Below are 21,131 nucleotides of genomic sequence, written 5' to 3' on the forward strand. Positions count from 1 at the left end.
ATTCACTTAAATGCACAGTTTGATTCAGATGCAGAAAGCATCATGCGTGGCAAGCATTGCTCACATTGTCATCAGAAAATGCAAAACCCTGTGCTAGCTGTTGTTGTTCAGGTGTCATAATGATTCAGGTCCGAGAGACGTCAATATATCCGTCTCTCTCTCCCTCTTTCTGTCTCGCTGCAGTTGGTCAGGTTTTTCCGAGTTGTTCATTCCACACATATTTATGTCCATGCTTTTTGTCATGCTATTAGAATCCACCCTCCCCCTTGACACACACACACACACTCTCTGTGAGACAGTCGGCACTCAGTTCTGCTGTTATGAGAGAAAAAGGGGGGCTGTAAAAATAAACAGAACAAACTTTAACCATTGAAGAGGAAAATCTGGCCTACATTAGCCCTTCTCTCTCTCTCTTTCTCTCTCTCTGCGTCCCTGTCCGCTCCTCATCCCTGATTTCCCAGAGCACAGAGTCTCCCATTAGCAGGAGATCAGGAGAAACTAGATTTGCATTTCCTGAAGGAAAAGCATAGTCTTAAACCTTTCGGTACGTTTTATTTTCATCAGGCTGTAGCAAGCACAGTTCACTGTGTCATTGTTATTGAAGATTATTTTGAATGCTGAGCTTAAGTTTACAAAACTCAGTCTGAAACGATGCACGTGCTGTTTAATTTGTTTGGGTTATTTAATCGCATACGTTTAATATTTAGGGTTATTTTTGGGAGAGTCAGTACAGTGAAGCTGTGCAAGAACTAGAAGAATCAATTTCACTTTTGTCTCCTTCTTCTTGCACTTGATCTTACTTTTTTCTAACGTTTTTCTTTTGCCTAGACGTTTTCACGGGCCATCGTTCAAGTTGTCAAACCGACATTCCTTTAACCAGACGATAAACTGGCATTCATTCGCTCGCTCTTTCTTTTCCATACCTTAGGAGAGAAAAATCAACTCGGATCTCTTTAGTTCCTCATTTGTTTCTCCCAAACAGACAGAAGTGTTCTGCTTCTCAGATGTTTCTCCTTAGACAAAAAGACACTTATATAATCTCATGTTTCTTTTCTGGAGTTTCAAAAGAGATTTCAACTTAACTGGACAAGATTTGCCAAAAAAAAAAAAAAAAAAAGAACTTGACCAATTATTTTATAGCTTTATACTTTCATATTTCATTTGTTTCTCGATTTTAGGAGAAACAAAAAAAACAAGTTGGTACTAAAATGAAATCTATCTGAGATCTCCAGTAAGTCTGCTGAGCTTTGGAAGAGGAACCTTAATTTTCCCCTAGCGTTTCATTTTTCTCTCATGCGTGCTTTCTTTGATGTTTCTGTAATATTACAAATCCGTCCGTCGGCACTTTGTTGTGCAGTCACAGGAGGGTCACATGCAGAAAAGTTATTCCTGTTTTGGTGCTTTTCTTTGGCATGTTTCTTTAAAGGTGAAATCTGCTTTTCAATGTTAAGATACTTTCTCATATCCCAGGGTTTCACATACTGTAGGAGTGAAGTCTGTTCCACACTGCAGACAAAAAAGACCATCTGACTGACATTTAAAACAACCAACCACAGTTTGTTTTGTTTTTATGTGCATTTATATATATTTAGGATCAGGTTTTTTTTTTATATAAAAACTGATCAGTTGTTTTGAAGCATGGTCTCATTGTTTTTACGTCATATGTGTTTGATTTTTCAGGCAAAACCCATCTACGGTGGATGGCTGCTCCTGGCACCTGAAGGAACAAACTTTGACAATCCTCTACACAGATCACGGGTTCGTATAATTGCTCTGCATATGGATTATAATGCAGCTCTGCACTTATGTACCTAGCAAATTCATTTTGGCAAAACTATTAAAGAATTTTTTTTTTTTTTTTTTTTACATTTTCCAGAATGTGCTTTTCAGTCAAGTTTAGTTCTTACCTGCATTAAATATTATTGAAGTCCAGGTCCATATATATATATATATATATATATAGATAGATAGATATAATTAGATGTGATTGTTAATACAATTAAAAATAATACAAAAATTTTGATTATCAATTCAATTTCTTTGATTATGAAGTTAGTAAAATAATTTAAGATCAGTTCTAGAGCATGATTATTATATGGTCTTATTTTAAAGCTATATTTATGAATGTTTCTTTTATAATTTATTAGTCAGTTATTTAATTCAAAATGTATGTTTTAATTATGTAATATATGTATTATGGTTAATTATACATGCATGTCATTGGCTCTCTGGAAGCTCGGACATAAAAAAAATCCATCTTAACAAACGTGAGATAAATTATGATTGTTAGTGCCGTTTAATATATTAAAGAACATATTAGATGTCATGCATAATATTTATCAACAGTGTGTATGCACAGATGTGTGGGATCTTATACATAAGAATGTGTGTAAATGCTTATGCAGAGAATCTAGTGGTAGAATGGCGACACTACAACAAGAAAGTGCTGCCGTATGTGTCCTTTAATTGCAAATACTCAATTAATATTTTCATATTTCAATTTAAACATTTGCACAATTAGAGTGAAAAGCTATGAAGGACAGTAGTCAATTTAAAATGTAGTCATATGGTCATGGCTGATCTCGCTTTGCTGGAAGATTTGGCGAACCATGCGTTGGGCAGAGAACGTGTTTGAGAACACCGAGTGGCTTCTTCTTCGGTGAGGACGTATATGTTCACGTGATAATAAAGGGAGGTTTTTTTTATCATCATATATGGTTTATTGGAGGGATATCTGAATGAAAATGACCAGGAACATGATCGAGCATGGTGCTTAAAGGGACAGTAAGTAGGAATTACTCCCATCTAGTGGTGAAATTGTATTTTGCATTCAAACTAATTTTGCTCTCCAGCGCCTCGCTTTTTCAAATGCGCGTTGCATCTACGGTAGGCGATATGTACCAAAAAGCTTTGACGGGATGTCTTCTAATAGCACTTCGTCAAGTTTTCCTTCAGGTGAACAGGTGTGTTATTTCAAACAAACTGCAACATGACCATAAACAAACGAATGTTACAGTATGAATTACTGACTGTGGAAAACATGAAATATTGTAATTAGTAGTTATGTCTTCTTTATACGTTATATTTTCTGAATAATGTGCATTGTTAGATATAAAAAAATAATGTAATATAGATTGTAACACTGACTTACCTGTCGAGAAGAAAACTGGCCACTTCAGCGTCTCTTTTGAAATCTTTATCCAGCATTAGCTCTTTCCACCTAGAAAAAGCTTCCCCGGCATTAACTCTTGTTTTCTGTAATCTACGGTCACGTTTCCTTTTATTACGTTTCCTCTCTGCTATTATAGTTTTGCAAGATGGCGGAACTACATGGAAGCCTCCGTCGACCTACCCGTCCCATGTATATAAAGATAATTAATTCTTCATTTACGAGGATTAGTTTAAACATTGGCATAGGTATTTGTACACCATTGAGGGGCATATTTATGAATAAAAATATTGATTTTAGATAATAAAATACCTAAAAAGTTACTTATTGTCCCTTTAAGAAAAAGTGGGATTTATTAACAATGATTACTTACTGGTGCACACGTTTGCACATGTTTGATAAATACATATTTTTTTGTACTTACAAACATTCTAAATTTCATTCGTAGGACAAAATAAAGAACCTTTTCTATGCACTCTTTATAAACAGGGGCACTATTATCACATACTGTACTGTACAGTATGCATGCTTGTTAAAGGGACGAACGAGTCAAGTGTGTGTGTGTGTGTGTGTGTGCTTACTGGACAGTATGCATGCTTGTTAAGGGACAAACAAGTCGTATGTGTGTGTATGTGTGTGTGTTTACTGGACAGTATGAATGCTTGTTAAGGGACGAAGAGTCAAGTGTGTGTGTGTGTGTGTGTGTGTGTGTGTGTGTGTGTGTGTGTGTGTGTGTGTGTGTGTGTTTGAGGGGGCCGTAGAGTCGCTGACTCACTCTCATTCTCTCTCAAGCTGAACTCATGAGAAACAGCAGGAGGGAGTTTGTGGGATGAGAAACGATTCGACAGCAAACAGGAAATCACAGATTGACAAACAATGGAAAGATGATAAAAATAACCCAAATAATATGTAGTATATACAAGTATGTACGTGTAGGATGAGGTGGTCAAACAAATGGCTAGTGCTAATCTCCAAAGTCAATAAATAAATAAATACACACAATATATTGTGTTTGTAAATAAAATAAATTATCACTAAATATTTACCCCAAATGAACATATTTGAAAACAGAAAATGTTTATTATTTGAGGAAAATGCCAGTTGACTTCTGTAAATCAGTCATGCAGGTACCATATCAATCAGCTTGTGTGATGATATATACATTATCCTTTATATAAACTGGCCCTAAAAAGCTATTCAGACACTTAAGTCAAACTTAAAACTCTTTCCAGAACTAAAACATGAAGGTGGCATCACTTTCACTCATGCAGTGTCAATGTCTTCTCTTGCAGAAATGGCAGAGGCGTTTTTTCCTTCTGTATGAGCATGGACTCCTGCGTTACGCGCTGGATGACATGGTGAGTGTGTACTATTCTCATACGGTTGTGTACTTGATGCCATGTTCTGTCTGCAGTATGTGGGCGGCTCTGTGTGGACAGACCTTCAGGGTGTTTATGTTGCTGCCTGTCTGTTGTATGTTGTGTGTGTTTGTATATGCATTGTTTGGTATAATATGGCTGGATTCAGGGATTCATGATGCATAATCGTGAGAGAGAACACGATGTTCCTAATGGCATACTACTTCATTTAGTGCACAACTTTACAGCATTTGAAAGTATTTCTTTCATTGAATATTTTGAAGGATATGCCAAGTTCAATACAAGTTCAGCTTGTCCTTGTTTTTCTTTAGAAAAACCAAAATCTGGGTTACAGTGGATGTGAATGGGGCCAATTTTTAGAGGTATTAAAATTTTGAAGCTCTTAGTTTTATAAAAGCACTTAAAATTAAATGTTATTGTGTATTATTTGAGCTGTCTAATCATTCTTGTCATTTCTGGGTCTTTTTAGGGTTTTAGGTATTGTTTTTTGTTTTGTTTTGTTTACACAAAACATATGACGTAAGATTGAAACATTGAATGTTACAGATTGTCCATTCACTTCCATTGTAAGTGCTTTGCTGTAAACCAGATTAATCATTTGTTTTTGTTTTTAAGATGCTGACGTTGTTTTTTCTGTTAATTGACTCCACAAATTGAGCTTAACTTGTACTAAACCAGGAATATTCCTTATCTTCTTGGCAAAGATGGCTGAAATGATGGATATTTTGACTGAAAAGGCATTTCATGCAAGCCATTTCAGATCAAATAACTCAGTCATAAGGTGAATCTAGAATATCATTAAAGGCTTTCATATACAGAGGTGTATTTTCAGCTGATGGCTGGTTCCTCCTCTTCTGTTCGCTCATCTCATTCACTTCTCTTTCATCTCTCTTTCTCTCGGAGAGGACGAGGGAAGTGAGTGATGGATGTACAAAGAGCAGCATAAAGGATGAAAAGCAGTTTGGCTCTATTTGCATTCATGCGTGTTTGTGATTCTTATTAAGCACCACTTCAGCCCACACGTGATCGTGAGTTCTTTTGTGTGTGTGTGTGTGTGTGTGTGTGTGTTTACATAAGTGTGATTCTGGAACTAAATGAACATAAAGTCCATCATTGCTTAACTGATGAAGGCCAGGTCTGATCCGGCTTGGATGATGATGATCTCTATGTGAGTATGTATGTGGGTGGGTGAAGCGGCGCTGCATTCGAAAGCTACCCACAATCCATCTGTGCCCACTTCCCTCCTACACTCAGACATCCAGGAACAGAGATAAATGTACACATTACTGGAGAAGCGCTCGCAGCCGAGAGAGAAAGAAGAACAAATAAGAAGTATTTGATAAGAGAGTGATAATATTCTCTAGTAGATACAGACTGTAGTCAGATGCTGTGTTTAACTTGACACAAACGAGGCTATGATTGATGGACATTGCAGTCAGTTGCTTGTAGGGGAGAGCAGGGGCGAAAGTACCATTTTTCAGATATATTTCTGCTGTGGCCAGTAAGTCAGAAGTGTGGTCTAGCAATACCAGGTGGTATTTTGTAGAAATGTAGAAAGACTTCAGTATTATTTCACTTTGAACATAAGTTGCACATTGTTACTTTCAACCCCATCGGTTGGGACGAAAGTAACACACAGGTGGGTCAAAAGTAACACAACAATATAAGCTAGATTTTTTTCTGTTAGTCTTATTTTTCTTAAGTATACCTAATTGTGACCTTTTTAATAAATAACTGCAAACATATTTTGTCCTTTATCTTTTCAAAAATTACATGTTCATATTTTCATTTTAAATTTAAGTTTAAGTTTCATCAGATGTCTTAAAACCTGACTGTATTTTTTTATTGTAAATTTCATGTATTTTTATATAATAATAAAAAAATTATACAGAATGCACAATATAAAAATGTAATCACATTAGCATAATAAAAAAAACTCTAAACACAATGTAACAGTAGGCCTATTTATGTTTCCATCCAGTTGTTTTTATGCATAAATTAAAAATGTGCATTAAAACATCTGGAAACACTGCAAATTCACAGGTGGAGGTGTAAAGGCTAAGATATGGCTAAAACCTAAATATAAATGTGATGTAGCAGCTGCCCAGAGAGTGATGTTCATCTATGTCCAGAAACACCCTCTCAAAAACATCTGGATAAAACCAGACCTCTGTCTGTCTTTCTGACCCTCAATAAGACATATTCTTTTGGTATAATATGACATAAACATTTGTAAGAAATGATGCAAGACATAGAAATTTACAGTATAGCTTGCACTGGAACAAAATAAATATTTTTCTGACTGTAGCGGGACAAAAGTAACAACTGTTACTTTCGTCCCGACAGGAACTCCTGACATTTAACCTCAATAACACTAAATAACCTGTAGATTGATCATTACTTTGACAAATGAAACAAGAAAAACAACACGACTAATAAAAAAAAATTACCGCTCCAATAATTTACTTTTTGTACTCGAAAACAGTTTTACGGACCTAACTCGATGAGGAAATCGCGTGATATTTCTCAGCTCCGTCAAGGATTGCATTAGGGCTGCACGATGTGTTGTTTAAGCATCGATATCGCGATGTACAAATCCACGATAGTCACATCGCAGGATGTGCGATGTAGGCTGTCGTAGTTGATCCGTTATTCATTAACTGTATGGGCCAAAGAGCGTGCGCGAGAGAGAGAAAGTGCGAGAGAGAGAAAGCGCGAGCGCGCGGCCGGCGACACACTAGATGCGTGGCGCAAGCGTCTCAGCTGCGTGGCGTGTCCGTTTTTAATTCGGCTCCGATGTTAACAGGTTAGATCTTGCAGACTGCCTGCATGAGACAAAACACGGAAAACACGTGCATGCTAGAAATAGAGCTGACGCCTATTTATATTGAACCTGTCACAGGCCTGAGAGAGAGAGCGTGCGCGCGCGCAAAGCGAGCCCTGGCCGCACACTCAATGTCTTCAAACAACACGAGCGCTGTCTTGCTCTCTCTCCCTCGCGCATATTAATCAATTGACACGATGGTGTCGATGTTTAAATCATTTAAAATGAGAATGTAAGTGTGCTCACCCCATTTTTGTTTGTAAGAAAAGTTTTTTATTTCATATCGCAATATATATCGCAGAAAAATAAAATATCGCAATGTAAATTTTTCCCAATATCGTGCAGCCCTAGATTGCATGCTGAACATGCTGACATAGCTGGGAATGCAAATGCAGAAAGAGGCTCGGAGCAAATCGCTTTGTTACTTTCGTCCCGTGTTACTTTCGCCCCGGTTCTCCCCTACTGTTTCTTAGGTCATGTCTAATTTTGGGAAAGACTAAAGTGAATGGTAACCAGTGGCCAGTGCACAAATTGTAGGATAGTCCATCACTGATTGCAAATTACATGGTTAATATTGTAGTTAGTAACGATATCTGTTACATTACACATTTTATGTAATATAATCTCACTACTTCTGTATTACTTTTGGATTACTTTTGACCCTAGTCGTTTAACACATTATTTAAATAGCATAATCTTGTATTAAAATAAGAAAATATATTCTATTTGTTGTTAGAAACAACATTATAGTGCATTATTACATCAAGTTTAATGAAAAGCAATCAATTAAATCATAAAACCATTACATTAAAAATGTTAATTTGTTACATGAACATGAAAATGTAAAAAAAAAAAAATTAGTTACCTTAAAATCTTGAAGTAAATATATTTAGTGAAAGATGTTCTGCTGACAAAAAAAAAAGTTTGGGAATCCCTGCAGCACATTTAAATAAGAAATAAAGTGAATTTGTGCATTTTAAGTGTTTTAATGTAATTGTAATATGTAATTATGTAATTAATATGAAGTAACTATATATATATATATATATGGTAATTGAAATTAAGATATAAGATATCACATGAAAAACCTGAATGAAAATGAGAAATGTTGCATTGCCTACAAAAAATGTAATTTTAAACTGAAGTACTAAATAAAACTAAATTGAAAAAGATTAAACTACACTAAAAGTAAACACAATGATTTACACATGAAACAAAATTACTAAAACTTAAAATTTATAAAAGATGGAAATAAAAAGCTAGTTCAAAACATTAATAAATTCTGTAATAGCACACAAATAATATTAAAATAACACAGATAGAGTTGTTGTTTAATTCAGACTAACAGCACTGCTATTTGTTACACACACACACACACACACACACACACACACACACACACACACACACAGACTCTCTTGAAATGCTTTCTAATGCAGATGATTTAGTCGTGTGAGTGTGTGTTTTGATGTCATCAGCAGGGTTTCGGTCCCTTCAGAAACAGGTGCTGAAGTGGATGAAAAGGTCTCGTGAGAGGTCAGGATGTCTGGTGTGGACTGGACGCCTAATGCTTGAACACGTTTAGAGTCTCACACTATATTTAGAGCTGCTCTTCAGCATGTGTTTCCATAATGACCACTCAAACCTTACTATACAGAATGTAGCGGTGAATATTAGAAAACATGTCTAAGAAACCCCTAAATCTACTGAAAAATAAGCAGAAAGGCTTGTTTAGGACCATCAAGGATTATTCAGAACATTAAAGGAAGAATTCAGTCATTGTTTAATCACTTTCATGTCTCTCCAAACCAACCTTCATTCTTCAACAGAACACAAAAGAAGATATTATGAAAACATGACTGTGTTTTTGTCAGTACAGAGGAAGTTTGTTGTTGTTTGGACCCCACTGACTCTCTTAAACTGTCCCTTTTTTTAGTTATAATTTGTTTATTTGTTCTCATTTTATTACGGACTGTTCACTTGTCTGTGAAAATATTAAGCAATTAGTTTTTGCTGTGGTCCCGATGAAGTGCTTAGTGTTAAAAAATAAAGAAAATTACTCGATCTGTGATTCAAAACATGTAATATGATCCGAACTGTGAGATTAATGATCAGTTGCACCACTTCTCTCTTTTACTTATGTTTGCTAAATAAATTCCCATTAGTTACTTTAGTTAATACATTAACTATCACTATCTAAAAATTAGCAACACATTTATTTAGTGTTTATTCATCTTTGATAATATCATTTAATAAAAAATCGAACTGTACTGTTAGTTCATGTTAGCTGAGCTCCATTAAATAAAATTAACAACCTTTGATTTTAATGATATATTAATGAATGTTTAAATGTACATTTAACAAAGATTAATAAATGCTTAAAAGTATTATCCATGTTAACTGATGTTGTTTACAAATGTTAACCTTGTCACCAAATAAGCATTCGACATCTGGTAAACTGACCCAATATACGGGTTTGTACATCTCAATAGGAAATACAACAACATTAAATTGAATTTTAAATGAACTTTAAAGTGAAAATGAAATTGTGATATATAATTTGAAACATGATATTCAATTGAAAAAAAATGTAGGATGGTGCTTATTTAGTATTATTTTGTGGGTGATGTATGCAATGAGTGGAGTACTTTCATGAATTAATCAGCATGTTCGGCTACATAATTAATATAGCTGCATATTTAAAATCAGTTGACAGCCTTTTCGTCTCCCTATCATCCTCTCGTTCACCTTCCTCTTCCTCTGCTGTCCGCCCCCGTTGGACTTAGAGCCATGAGAAAGAGAGAGACATGTGTAGGAGGGAAGAACAGGATGAGAGGAAGATTACAACAGAAGCCTGGCTGCTATTTTCAGACCAGTTGCATCTGTGTGTGAATGCATGCTTGTGTTGCGATTAAACGGCCGGTTATTGAACGCACATGCTGTAATGCCTGTTCTCAGTGACCCGTTCACCAGAATCGCCCCCTGATGCTGACCTGTGGACATGGCTTTGCTGAACACAGATTCAGCAGTCTCTTTGTGTTGCGTAAAAAAACGCTCAGTCAGTCGGGCAGCGTTCCCAGAGACACTTCTCTAAAGACAACGGGACGCAGAGCAGCACTAGAGGAGTTTTAATGCGATTTATCATCATCATCACAACGTTCCCACTTCATTCGCATGTCTTTCTTTTCCTAGTTTATTAACCGTTTAGACCAGAGATTTCCAAACTGGGTTTTTTTGATAAAATGTAGTCACTTTTTCCTAAGAACCAATTCCCACTATTATCTAGCATTAATATTTCTAGCATATTGGATGTTCATTAGAACTTATACTGCCTTTAACTGTCATTTAGCATTATTGACACACTTTTTTCCTAATTAATGTTGTTCAGTTGCTTTGACACAATCTCTTTTGTTAAAAGCCTTATATAAATAAAGGTGAATTGACTTATAAGCGCTTATTAATTCCTTTTTTTTTGCATGACCATATTTAAGATATCTTAACCCTACCCCATATCTAAACTTAAACAACTACCTAAGTATTAATAAGAATCAGATTAGTTTATTGAGACAAATATGTTAGATAATAGTGAGAATTGGACTTTGAAATAAAGTGTGTCCACAATTTTTTTATTTAACTTAAATTAAATAAACCATTTAACCATTTAGGTCAAAGGTGATCTAGATAATATTTTTTATGATTAGTTGACAAAGTTTCAAGAAGTGCCCTGCTGTAATCATTGTAGCATTCTATAATTCACCTGAAAATAATGTTTAGTTTTTTAAAGTACAATTATTTTAAACTTAAAAAAAAAAAAAAAAAAAAAAAAAAAAATATATATATATATATATATATATATATATATATATAATTTTTTTTTTTTCAGGTGAATTATAGAATGTTACAATGATTACAATTTAAATTTTAAAATGTAAATTTAATTTAAAATTACTTTTAAAACTGGAAGTTTTAATGAACTTATTAGTGAACTACATAGAGTATGAATACTTTTTTAAATGAATTTGTTAAACTGCAGGAGCACATATACTTTCAAACGTGGTTCCAGATCTAAATGTCACTTTTTATTATTATTATTATTATTATTATTATTATTTTAAATATGTAGCACCACAATGAGCACAGGTGGTGGATGAACGAGTTCAGCGGTGGTTAGTTAGTTGGAACTAGTCTGGCAGTAAATAGAGGGCAGAAGTCAAACACAATATTTGTGCTCGAGGAACTTTGATCTGCAAATATGATTCACAGAAAATCAGTCTGTAATAAAATGTGTTTGTTGACTTTGAACATGAACAGTTCAATGTATGCTGCGAAGAGTATTTTTGAATAAGAAATGAAAATGCTCAATCAGAAGGTATGTCATAATAAATATGTTACTATATGAAGCAGTTCACTCTGAAAAACAGAAAGCAAGCAGCTGATAGATGTCAGGTTTGGTTAGGCCACATGATAAGGGAGGTGAAGGGTTTTTCTGGCTGCGAGTGAACCCTGCTGGGATTATTACGTAGACTAAAACCCCCCACAGTTCTTTAAAAATGGATGATGTCTCTTTTATGGAACTTGAATTTGTCCCATGATGCCTCAGCAGCCTTATCTGCACCTCCGCTGTCATCACTCAGACGTGTCGGCATCGTGTCATCAGTGGTTTTAAAACAAACAAACTCGTTCAACAGCAGCACCGGAGTGAAACATGGTAAACAAGCCATTAAAAGGAAGCTGGAAACTCAACCTTGGAAAAGAAACGCCTGTTTTTTTTCTTTTTTTCAGGGTTTTGTGCTGTTCGTCTTTCCAAATTTCTGATGAGTATGTGTGTGTTGCTTGGTCACTGTTTCTGTGTGTGTCAGTCTTTCCCATTGAAAGAGTTATTGTGTGTGTGTGTGTGTGTGAGAGAGAGAGTGTGTTAATGCTGGCTGCACAACAAAGAAGGAATTTTGCAACTAGTCTTGAACAAGTAGTAAAATATCGAGAGATGTTGTGAAAGAAGGTGAGAGAGAAACTTGGATGAGATCGTCAGGGAATGACAAATACAGAGAGAATGAACCAGTTTGTGGTGTTTTTGTGGTGTGTGTTTGAGGGAGGTCATGTGCACCACGTTTACACAAACACACATGTTTACTTACACTACCTACCTAAATGAGCACGTAGCATAGACTTCTGTTGATTTGATATTAAGCCAATTATAATTAGAATAACCTAATCTAATAATTCTAAAAGAATATGCTCTTATTTTATGTAATTCATAAATCATTCATCAAACTAAACCCGCGTAATCAAACACATCTTGTCTGACTTCGTCAAATGATGAATTGGAGATTTTGTTGTTGTTGAGGTTTTTTGTACAAAGCATTATTCATGACATTATTTATGTAGACATACTTGATTAAAATCAGACATAACACGTGTGATTGGATATATTTAGCTTGAACTGCAGCTCAAGAGTCAGTTTTAATGTTTCTGAATGCTCACTTAGGCTGCATTTATTTGATTAAAAATACAGTAAAACAGAATAATTTTGAAATATTATTACAATTTAAAAGAACCATTTTCTATGTGAATATATTTTAAAATATAATTTATTCCTGTGATCAAAGCTGTATTTTCAGCATCACTACTCCAGTCTTCAGTGTCACATGATCTTAAGAAATCATTCTGATATGCTTTTTAAGAAACATTTATTATTGTTATCAAATGTGTTTATGTATCTAATTGAGTGTGTGTGTGTGTTTCAGGCCAGCACTCTTCCACAGGGCACCATAAACCTGAATCAGTGTGTGGATGTTGTGGACGGTGAGAGCCGGACGGGTCAGAAACACTCGCTGTGCATCTGCACGCCAGAGAAAGACCATTACATACGTGCTGAGAGCAAAGAGATCATACATGGGTGAGTCTCACACACACACAGATGAAGCATCATTCATTCATATCTCACAGTTTATCATAAGATATTTTGTCACAGTTTATCATAAGATATGATGTGATGAGCTTCTGAGGGACAAAAATGTAAATTTAACATCCCACGATTAATTATGTTTGAGTAAAAAAACATCTTTTCCCTTTCATTTCTGCATGCACATTCTCACTTTGAACTATTGGAGATTTAATTGTGACTTGCATGCATTTAATCATTAACATTTACTCATTTAGCAGACGCTTTTATCTAAAGTGACTTACAGTACAAATGTGCAATATCAAGCAATTTATAATCGAGATGTCAAAACTGGCAAGAAACACAAAAGAGTTTTTATTTATGAACGTCATGATCCTAATTAAAAGGACAATTTGTGTTTATCTCATTTGTTCATCTGGTAAAGCTTGATATGGGTTTGGTTTTAAGACATAAAATATATGATCACTCACTGATTGTAATTAGTGAACTACACTCATCATTCAGACTATATAATTATATAAGCAATTATTAACTAATTGTGTTTTGAAATAATTCCCAAGCGTTGTTTGTGTCTTAAGGTGGCAGGAGGCTCTGATGGTGTTCCCACGAACCAACAAACAAAACCAGAAGAAGAAACGGAAAGTGGAAACACCAACGCCACAGGTACACGTATATACTCGAGAGGTTTTAAAAGAACAATTTCACCCCAGATGAATCATTTAGTCACTTAAAATCAGCTTAAACGTTTTAGTTTTAGCTTTAACTAGCTTAAACAGCAAGCATTTTTGCCAGTATATTACTGGGTAACTTGTTAGTCCTCCAGCTAAACCATCACTAGACCAAAATTAAAAAGACCAGTGTTGTATCTATTAGAGTTTGGAATTAGTGTCCTCGTCTGGTTGTAACAGATGTGAGTTTTGCTGTACAAATCATGAGATTTGTCTTTATTCTTGAACTACAATTACAAACTCACACACACACACACCTACATGCAAAACCTCGCAAAGTTTTTCACTCACCTCATTTGGTGAATGACTGCAAAAAGAACTTACTCTGGAGTCTGAAGGTGTTTCTTCATCTTCATGCACCGGTAGCTCAGAAAATCCTTTATTCATATTCCTTAGATAATATGGTTTATTGGCTTAGTTTGCTTGGAAAACCAGGACATAAATTAGGAGAAAAGTTGATATATATATTTATATAAGAGGGTGGGATGTTGATCAGTACTGGCTTGGGATGGTTGTCAAGACCATCTCAGCCAATGAGAGCATTTGGGGAGGACCTAAGAATGCAGGCCCAACTGAACCGCACTCTGTCCCACCTTTTCCAACCGAGCCAAGGACGGCTAAATGAATGACACGGAGTGATCACACTAGTCAAACGAACTTGGCTTTTGGGTCAAATGCGTTCAGGCACTGTTAAGATAGCCTAGTGTTGAGTACACCCTTATTCTCCCAGATCCCGCACACACAAGTCTCTACCCGCCCGTCAAGTTTTGTCCTGCGCAGCACTCTGTTGCTCAATCCTCTAATTAATACATTAATGAAGCGTTTTAAGCAGATTGTGTTTGTAGCGTTAGGATTGCTTTACATCTTCCCTGACCTCTTGACCTGTGTTTTGTCAGGCTGCTGATCTGCTAACAGGTCATTGCTTTCAGCAGAACATCAATGGCTTTATTGTAAGTCCAGGACCAGCATGATCCAACCAATCAGAGTGCAGCACAGGGATCTGATCAATACATGAATTCTGGGTGTTTTTGGAAACCTCATTGTAATTTATCTAGTAAATGATTCTCATGTGTGTGCTTCTGCTGGGACGCTGGGTGGCTCACGCAGGTGTGTGTTTGTGTGCGTGTGTGTGTGTGTGTGTGTTTGGTTTCATGCAGAAAAATGCACTGAGTGACTTTATGATTTAATCAAAAAGGTATTAGTGGGCGGTCAGGTGGAAACAGGAAAGACACAGACTCTAATCTGCGAGTGTGTGTTTAGTGTGGGGTGTGGTGCTGAGTGTAAATCAGCGTGTGTATGAAATCATGGCACAATAGCTCATTTGTTATCAGCCTGCAAGTTTAGACAGTTACATTCATGTGTGTATCTGTCTGCACACACACACATACACACAGGTGTTTTTGACATCAAAGAGCTCTTTGTTCTTGACTATGGGTTAGTTAAATATTATGCTTGTCTGTATGTCTCTTTCTTTCTCTCTGTGTTCAGGAGCCAGGTCCTGCGAAGGTGACGGTCACCAGTACCAGCAGCAGTATGGTGTGTCTCCCCAGCACTATAGCTCACGCAGAGCGAGTGCCATCCACCAGGGCCACCCTGTGGCAGGAGGAAACATGGAGTCGAGCCAGTTTACCCACAAGCTGCAGCACCGGCAGCCTGAGTCAGCTGGGTACCAACACTCAGAATTCATTAGAAATGAACAAAAACAAGGTTATGACATGCTGTGTGAACCTGGGTGCCAGTCATTCAACCAACAAAAGTTTGCAATCCACAAAATACATTTTAAATTCAAATTTGAAAAATAGAACAGAAACATTCTATTCAAACAGCCACTCGACACACCTTAGCGACTTCATAGCAACCACCCACAACATTGTAGCAAGTTCCAAAAGTAAAAATCCCATTCATTTGTAACTTTATGGACCTTTAAAGACAGACCCACTGTGAGCTAAAAGTTTGTTGTTTGGTGAAGACATCAGTTTGAATTATTTGAACTGTTCATCCTAAAAAGCAAAATTTCTAGTGTTAAAAGTGCATTACTCCTGATTCTGGCACCAGTCAGAGAATTAAAACAAGGAAAATACAACGAGAAGAACTCTTAGGGCCCTATTTTAATGATCTAAACACAAAGTGTATTGCGTTGCACCGGGTGTATGATAGGGCCCTAAGCACCAGTCAACTAACTGCAAATGGCATAATCAGTCTACTTAAATATTTGTATATATGTGCATATTTTGCAATAAATGCAAAATATGTTTTCTAAATACACAATCAATAGTATTACATTCATTTTTCGATTGTCATTCACAGTGCCTCATGGGATTGTAGTTCTTTCCCTGATTAAAGCCGTTAAGGTCACATTCTTGTGCCTCTCACATTTTTTTTTTTTTTTTGCTTCAAATCAGTTTGTACTGTTGTGATTTATGGCTAGTTGGTTCTGTTCATGGCTTATAACTCTTAAACAAAGAGGTTTTAAAAATCTCTGAGAGAACTGAATGGGAAAAATGCTTCTGGAACCATGGCCTCTAAAAAAAAATGGGCAGACACTTGCATTATGTTGTGGTGGTGAGTTTTGGTCATATTTTCTTCTTAATATCTTGTTAAATATCTACTCTGACTGTAGCGTCACATGCCATCATGTTCAATACATGTGATTATAAAAATGATTTACATCCCCAGGAAACTGGCTTTTTTGATCTTACAGGAAAATGTCCACTTCACACATAATACAATCAGTTGACCTCAGATTTCTGGGTAAACACAGAAAAGAACATTTAATTACATTTGCCCACTGCCATCACAAAAACCACAGTAACCATCATTTCAGACAAAATTCTACAGTGATTGTTACCTCAATAAAACTGCGGTGACCTGCTGTTAGTCACCACTCTTGTTATTAAACTAAATGACAGATTTTGAAAACGTCTTACACTGGCTTGAAAGAGATCCCAGATTCATTTAGTATGATTTTGCAGTAGTAACTAGGTATTTTGGCAGCTGTAATGTTACCCTGGTGTATTTTTATAAAGGTACTGACTGTGATTTTTCATTCTTTCTCACGCTCAGATTCAGGAAATGCAAGTGCTGGTCGTAAGCCACGGGTGGAGAGTGGATATTTTTCGCTGGAAAAATCGAAACCCGAAGATGATGAGGAACGGCAGCAGCATCGCCAGAAGGAGCAAGAGCCTTCACCACCACCACATCAGCAACAGCAGCATCTGCTTTCTTCCTCCTCAACCACATCCTCCTCTTCCTCTCGCTCCAGGTATCTCTCCTCTGATCACAAGCTCTTCAGCTCTCCAATCAGCTCACACAAACACACGTCACATGACCCATACAGCCTTGCTAGCACACAGACTTACAGCATTGCACATAACGCCTGCGCTCACAAACACAACACACAGAGACTCCGCCAATCAGAGGAGCACGTTCTAGCCCTGGATTCCCCGCCCTCTTCGGATGCAACTCTCTGTCCCCTTCCCAGCCCAGACCGGCTCTCCAGTCCAAACTCACATGCAAACGTCCTCCCATCGTCCCTGTCTTCCTCTCAGAGCTCTTTAGACTCTGAGCAGGGTCCGGAGAGCTGTGTGGGCGGAGCCTCGGGCAGGGCGGGGCGAGGTGTGCAGGGTTATGCCACCCTGGCAGATGTGCCCCGAGCACGGAGACTCAGTCACCGGGATGCATACCGATCCAGTCAGAAACGGCAGGAGCTGCGAGCACGCACGAGGAGCCCGGGCAGGGAGGAAGTGGAACGGCTGTTCGGACGTGAACGCAGGTGATGACCTTGTACGGTTTCATTCACATGCAAAGGCTCTGTTCCAAACACTATCTTCTTAGACAGCATCTTTATGAGTAACTGATTTGAAAACTCTACATGAGTGGCAGCTCTTGTAATTGGCTGGGACACACCAAGCCGACTTCAAAGAACCATATACATTAAGTACTAGATACTAACTAGAACTAGATAACTTGATACAAAGAACTGCAAACTAAAACGTGAGAGGAATTAGCTGTCTACATTAGCAGCTGTCAATAGTAAATATTCGTCATTCAAAAGGAGAACCCGAAACAAAGATATACGAGATATACACAGATAGACGAAACGTAAACAAAGCACCGGTTGCTCACCATTTTGAATATCAGTTATGTTGATAAATTTCTTCATTTTAAGCACCTCATGTTATTATGAAAATGGAATGATCACGTAACATTAGATAAGCCTTCTGTCTGTTCTGTTTACTTGCTAGTTTTCATCACTTTTGCTTTAATTCTCAGACACTGACTCATTCAGTAAACTGAAGATCCAGTCTAAAGAGTTTTCACTCGCCTCGATGCTGATTCAACACAACTAGCTTTACAGCTTCTCACCGACGGCCAACCATTGGCTTGCTGTGTCCCGGCCTTTAAACAGCACTTAAAACACATTCAGCTGATTCCAGTAGTCTGGTTTTCTGAGCCTCCTGTATCATTTGAGACACAAATTTCTAAGGCTACTAAATGATCAACATTATATACTGCACCAAATTGCATGTCTTTGCTCAATTAGGGCTTCTGAATAAAATCCTGACTACATTTTCTTCTATATCATACTATATGAGCCATAAAAGCTTGATATATCAAATATATAAACACACATGCTCACTTGTTTTTTAGTTGTTGTTTTTTTAAGGTTCAGTTAACTGTGTATTAATATTTAGGCTTAATACCCATATTTAAAGGGTTAATAATAGACATTAATATAATTAACGAATAACATTCATAATATTATCATCAATAATATTTGTAAATAATAATATCAGTATTTCAAACTAATATCAATTATATTTAAAAAAAATATTAAAATGAATATTAACAAGTAATATTATAACAAAATTACCATTAAATCATTCATTTTTTAATTAAATGTGTTTTTTTAATCCATTCTGAATAAAATACATTTGCTCTCAGTGTATTCCAATAGAAGAAATGTAATTGCGTTATTAACATTAAGTTAGTTACTTGATGCTCTAACTGGCACAAAAATACGCAGCACACCCAAATAAAGTTGCATTTAGAGTCTATCTGTACTTTTCAGTATAATCATCTTATAATTTAATTTATGCAAAAGGTTACAGTATCTGTTATTGGTACTGTGCTAATGATGCCTAAAAACGCTGTCTAGGTAGATAAGTCATTAGAGTTTGTACCAGAGCCAATGACACAGACATTCTACTTAAATAAATGAAGCGTTTGTTAAGAGACGTTCATGTTTTATAGCATCATTAACCTAGTTCGTAGTCTGATTGTAATTGAGGAGAGACAGTTCTGAACAGGGAACTAAAGATACGCAGCTACTTCCCCTGCAGTATGAACACAATCTGCTCGTTCAATCCGAGCCAACACGCCTGCTGTGTTTACGTCTCAGAGCGAGCGTGAAGGTTATATCTCCACCTGCTGGAGCCGGCAGGAACAACCTGTCAGTGAGAGTCAGGACAAACCAATGCAGAAACTCAGAATCATGACATTCATCTCATTCTCGCAGCTTTAGCGCCACCTAGTGAACACTGTGTAGAACTGAACTTCCAGCCTACTCACTCTTCCATTTTGTTGGAATCTCAGTGCAGTCCTGAATGCTGTGCAGTTCAGTTCTGTATCTGCGATTTAAAATGTTCTGCACTGTTTTCCTCTCATTTCAGATTTTTCTCTCTCTCATGCTTTTTATTTGATCTATTTCTTCTCTTTTTTCAGGGATTCTTCTGAAACTCTGCACTTCCTGCCCTGTGCCGCGCCCTGCCACGCCCACTGACACGCCCACTGCTTACTTTCATTCCACCTGCTGGGGCCAAACTATAACACACACGTACATCTCAGAATCAGAGACATAAAAACAAAGGCCTTTTTCACAACGCAAGCAGCACATAGTTATTTATTTTGGCCACCTAAGCAGCACAGTGATGCATAGATGATTAAGCAGTTTATAACCTGACCTTAGGGTTTAAGTTGTATTTAGCTGAGATTTGTACCATTTAAATGTAAATGTGATTATGTAAATTTGATTTTAGATACTTTTATTAAATAATAATTCTCGGGCCCCTCCAAATAAATATTTAATAATATTATATATATATATATATAATATATATGTATATATATTTAATATATATGTATATATAATTTATAATACATATTCATATTAATAAATATAATGTATATATATATTTATTATTTTTTTATGTATAACAAATAGCTTTTATATAAGTACAGTTCTGTTAATAAAATTGTGGAACTTTTAAGTTTTTTTTTTTTTTAAAGAAGTCTCTTCTGCTCACCATGGCTGCATTTATATGATTAAACAATACAGTAAAAACAGTAATATTATGAATATTATTACAATTAAAAAGAAATGTATTCTATTTGAATATATTTTAAAATTTCATTAAATTCTAGTAATTTATTTCAGAATTTTCAGAACACGCAAATTAATATAATAACATTAGTGTATTGCTATAAATAAAATATTTTTTTAATTACAGTATTGTATTTTTGGTAATGTCATATCAAATAGCGTTGTATTTTAATGGTTGTGATACAGAGGTAGAAGGTTTTAGGATGTAATTCTTCTAATTTTTCTAATTAAATTAACAATAAAATGGAACCATTATGTTGGTAAATATGAAGGGGTGAAAGAAAATTATCTTAATTTATCTATTTTAAGTAAAGACATTATGTATTTTAATGAATTATTTTAGTTCTGTGCATCAGAAAGGCTGTGTGAAAACAATACATGTATGCTGCTGCTTCATTTCGGTGTGAAACAGGTGTAAAAGATGAATTATTACTAACACATGGGTGTACACAGGGACAAAGACTGATTTCTGTCTGGGGTTCGGCTCATGGCTCTTGTCGCTGGTTTCCTGTGTCTGTCCCTCTGCTCTACCATCTGCTCTTATAAGACAAACAATCACAAATCAGTGACATGCTAACATCTCAGATACTTGCTGTTGAGAAAAGCCTTACAGGCTCAAACACTAAAGAGTTGCTGCATTATAAAAAAGATGGCTATAATTACATTACATCAGCTTTGAATGTAATTCATTAAAACAGAGCCATTCTGAGGCAATCTAGAGAGCTTTAACTTCATAATAGAGGGAAA

At 36.1% G+C, this 21,131-nt stretch overlaps 1 protein-coding gene across 17 annotated transcripts in view; it reads left to right on the top strand.

The window, feature by feature from the left end:
• si:ch73-103b11.2 (myosin phosphatase Rho-interacting protein) overlaps positions 1 to 21,131 on the top strand; it is a 44,959-nt gene that overhangs the window by 3,885 nt on the left and 19,943 nt on the right. For 9 of the 17 annotated variants that reach the window (XM_052596598.1, XM_052596599.1, XM_052596594.1 and 6 more), the window contains exons 2-8: positions 1,681 to 1,758; positions 4,462 to 4,527; positions 13,117 to 13,268; positions 13,853 to 13,937; positions 14,899 to 14,952; positions 15,491 to 15,668; positions 17,066 to 17,774. In XM_052596598.1, coding sequence (XP_052452558.1) covers positions 1,681 to 1,758; positions 4,462 to 4,527; positions 13,117 to 13,268; positions 13,853 to 13,937; positions 14,899 to 14,952; positions 15,491 to 15,668; positions 17,066 to 17,774 — 1,322 coding nt within the window. The remainder of the gene's footprint in view (positions 1 to 1,680; positions 1,759 to 4,461; positions 4,528 to 13,116; positions 13,269 to 13,852; positions 13,938 to 14,898; positions 14,953 to 15,490; positions 15,669 to 17,065; positions 17,775 to 21,131) is intronic. The other 8 variants (XM_052596603.1, XM_052596602.1, XM_052596611.1 and 5 more) reach the window with 3 other exon arrangements.

Source organism: Carassius gibelio, chromosome B24 (assembly GCF_023724105.1).
Source record: "Carassius gibelio isolate Cgi1373 ecotype wild population from Czech Republic chromosome B24, carGib1.2-hapl.c, whole genome shotgun sequence".
NCBI lineage: Eukaryota > Metazoa > Chordata > Actinopteri > Cypriniformes > Cyprinidae > Carassius > Carassius gibelio.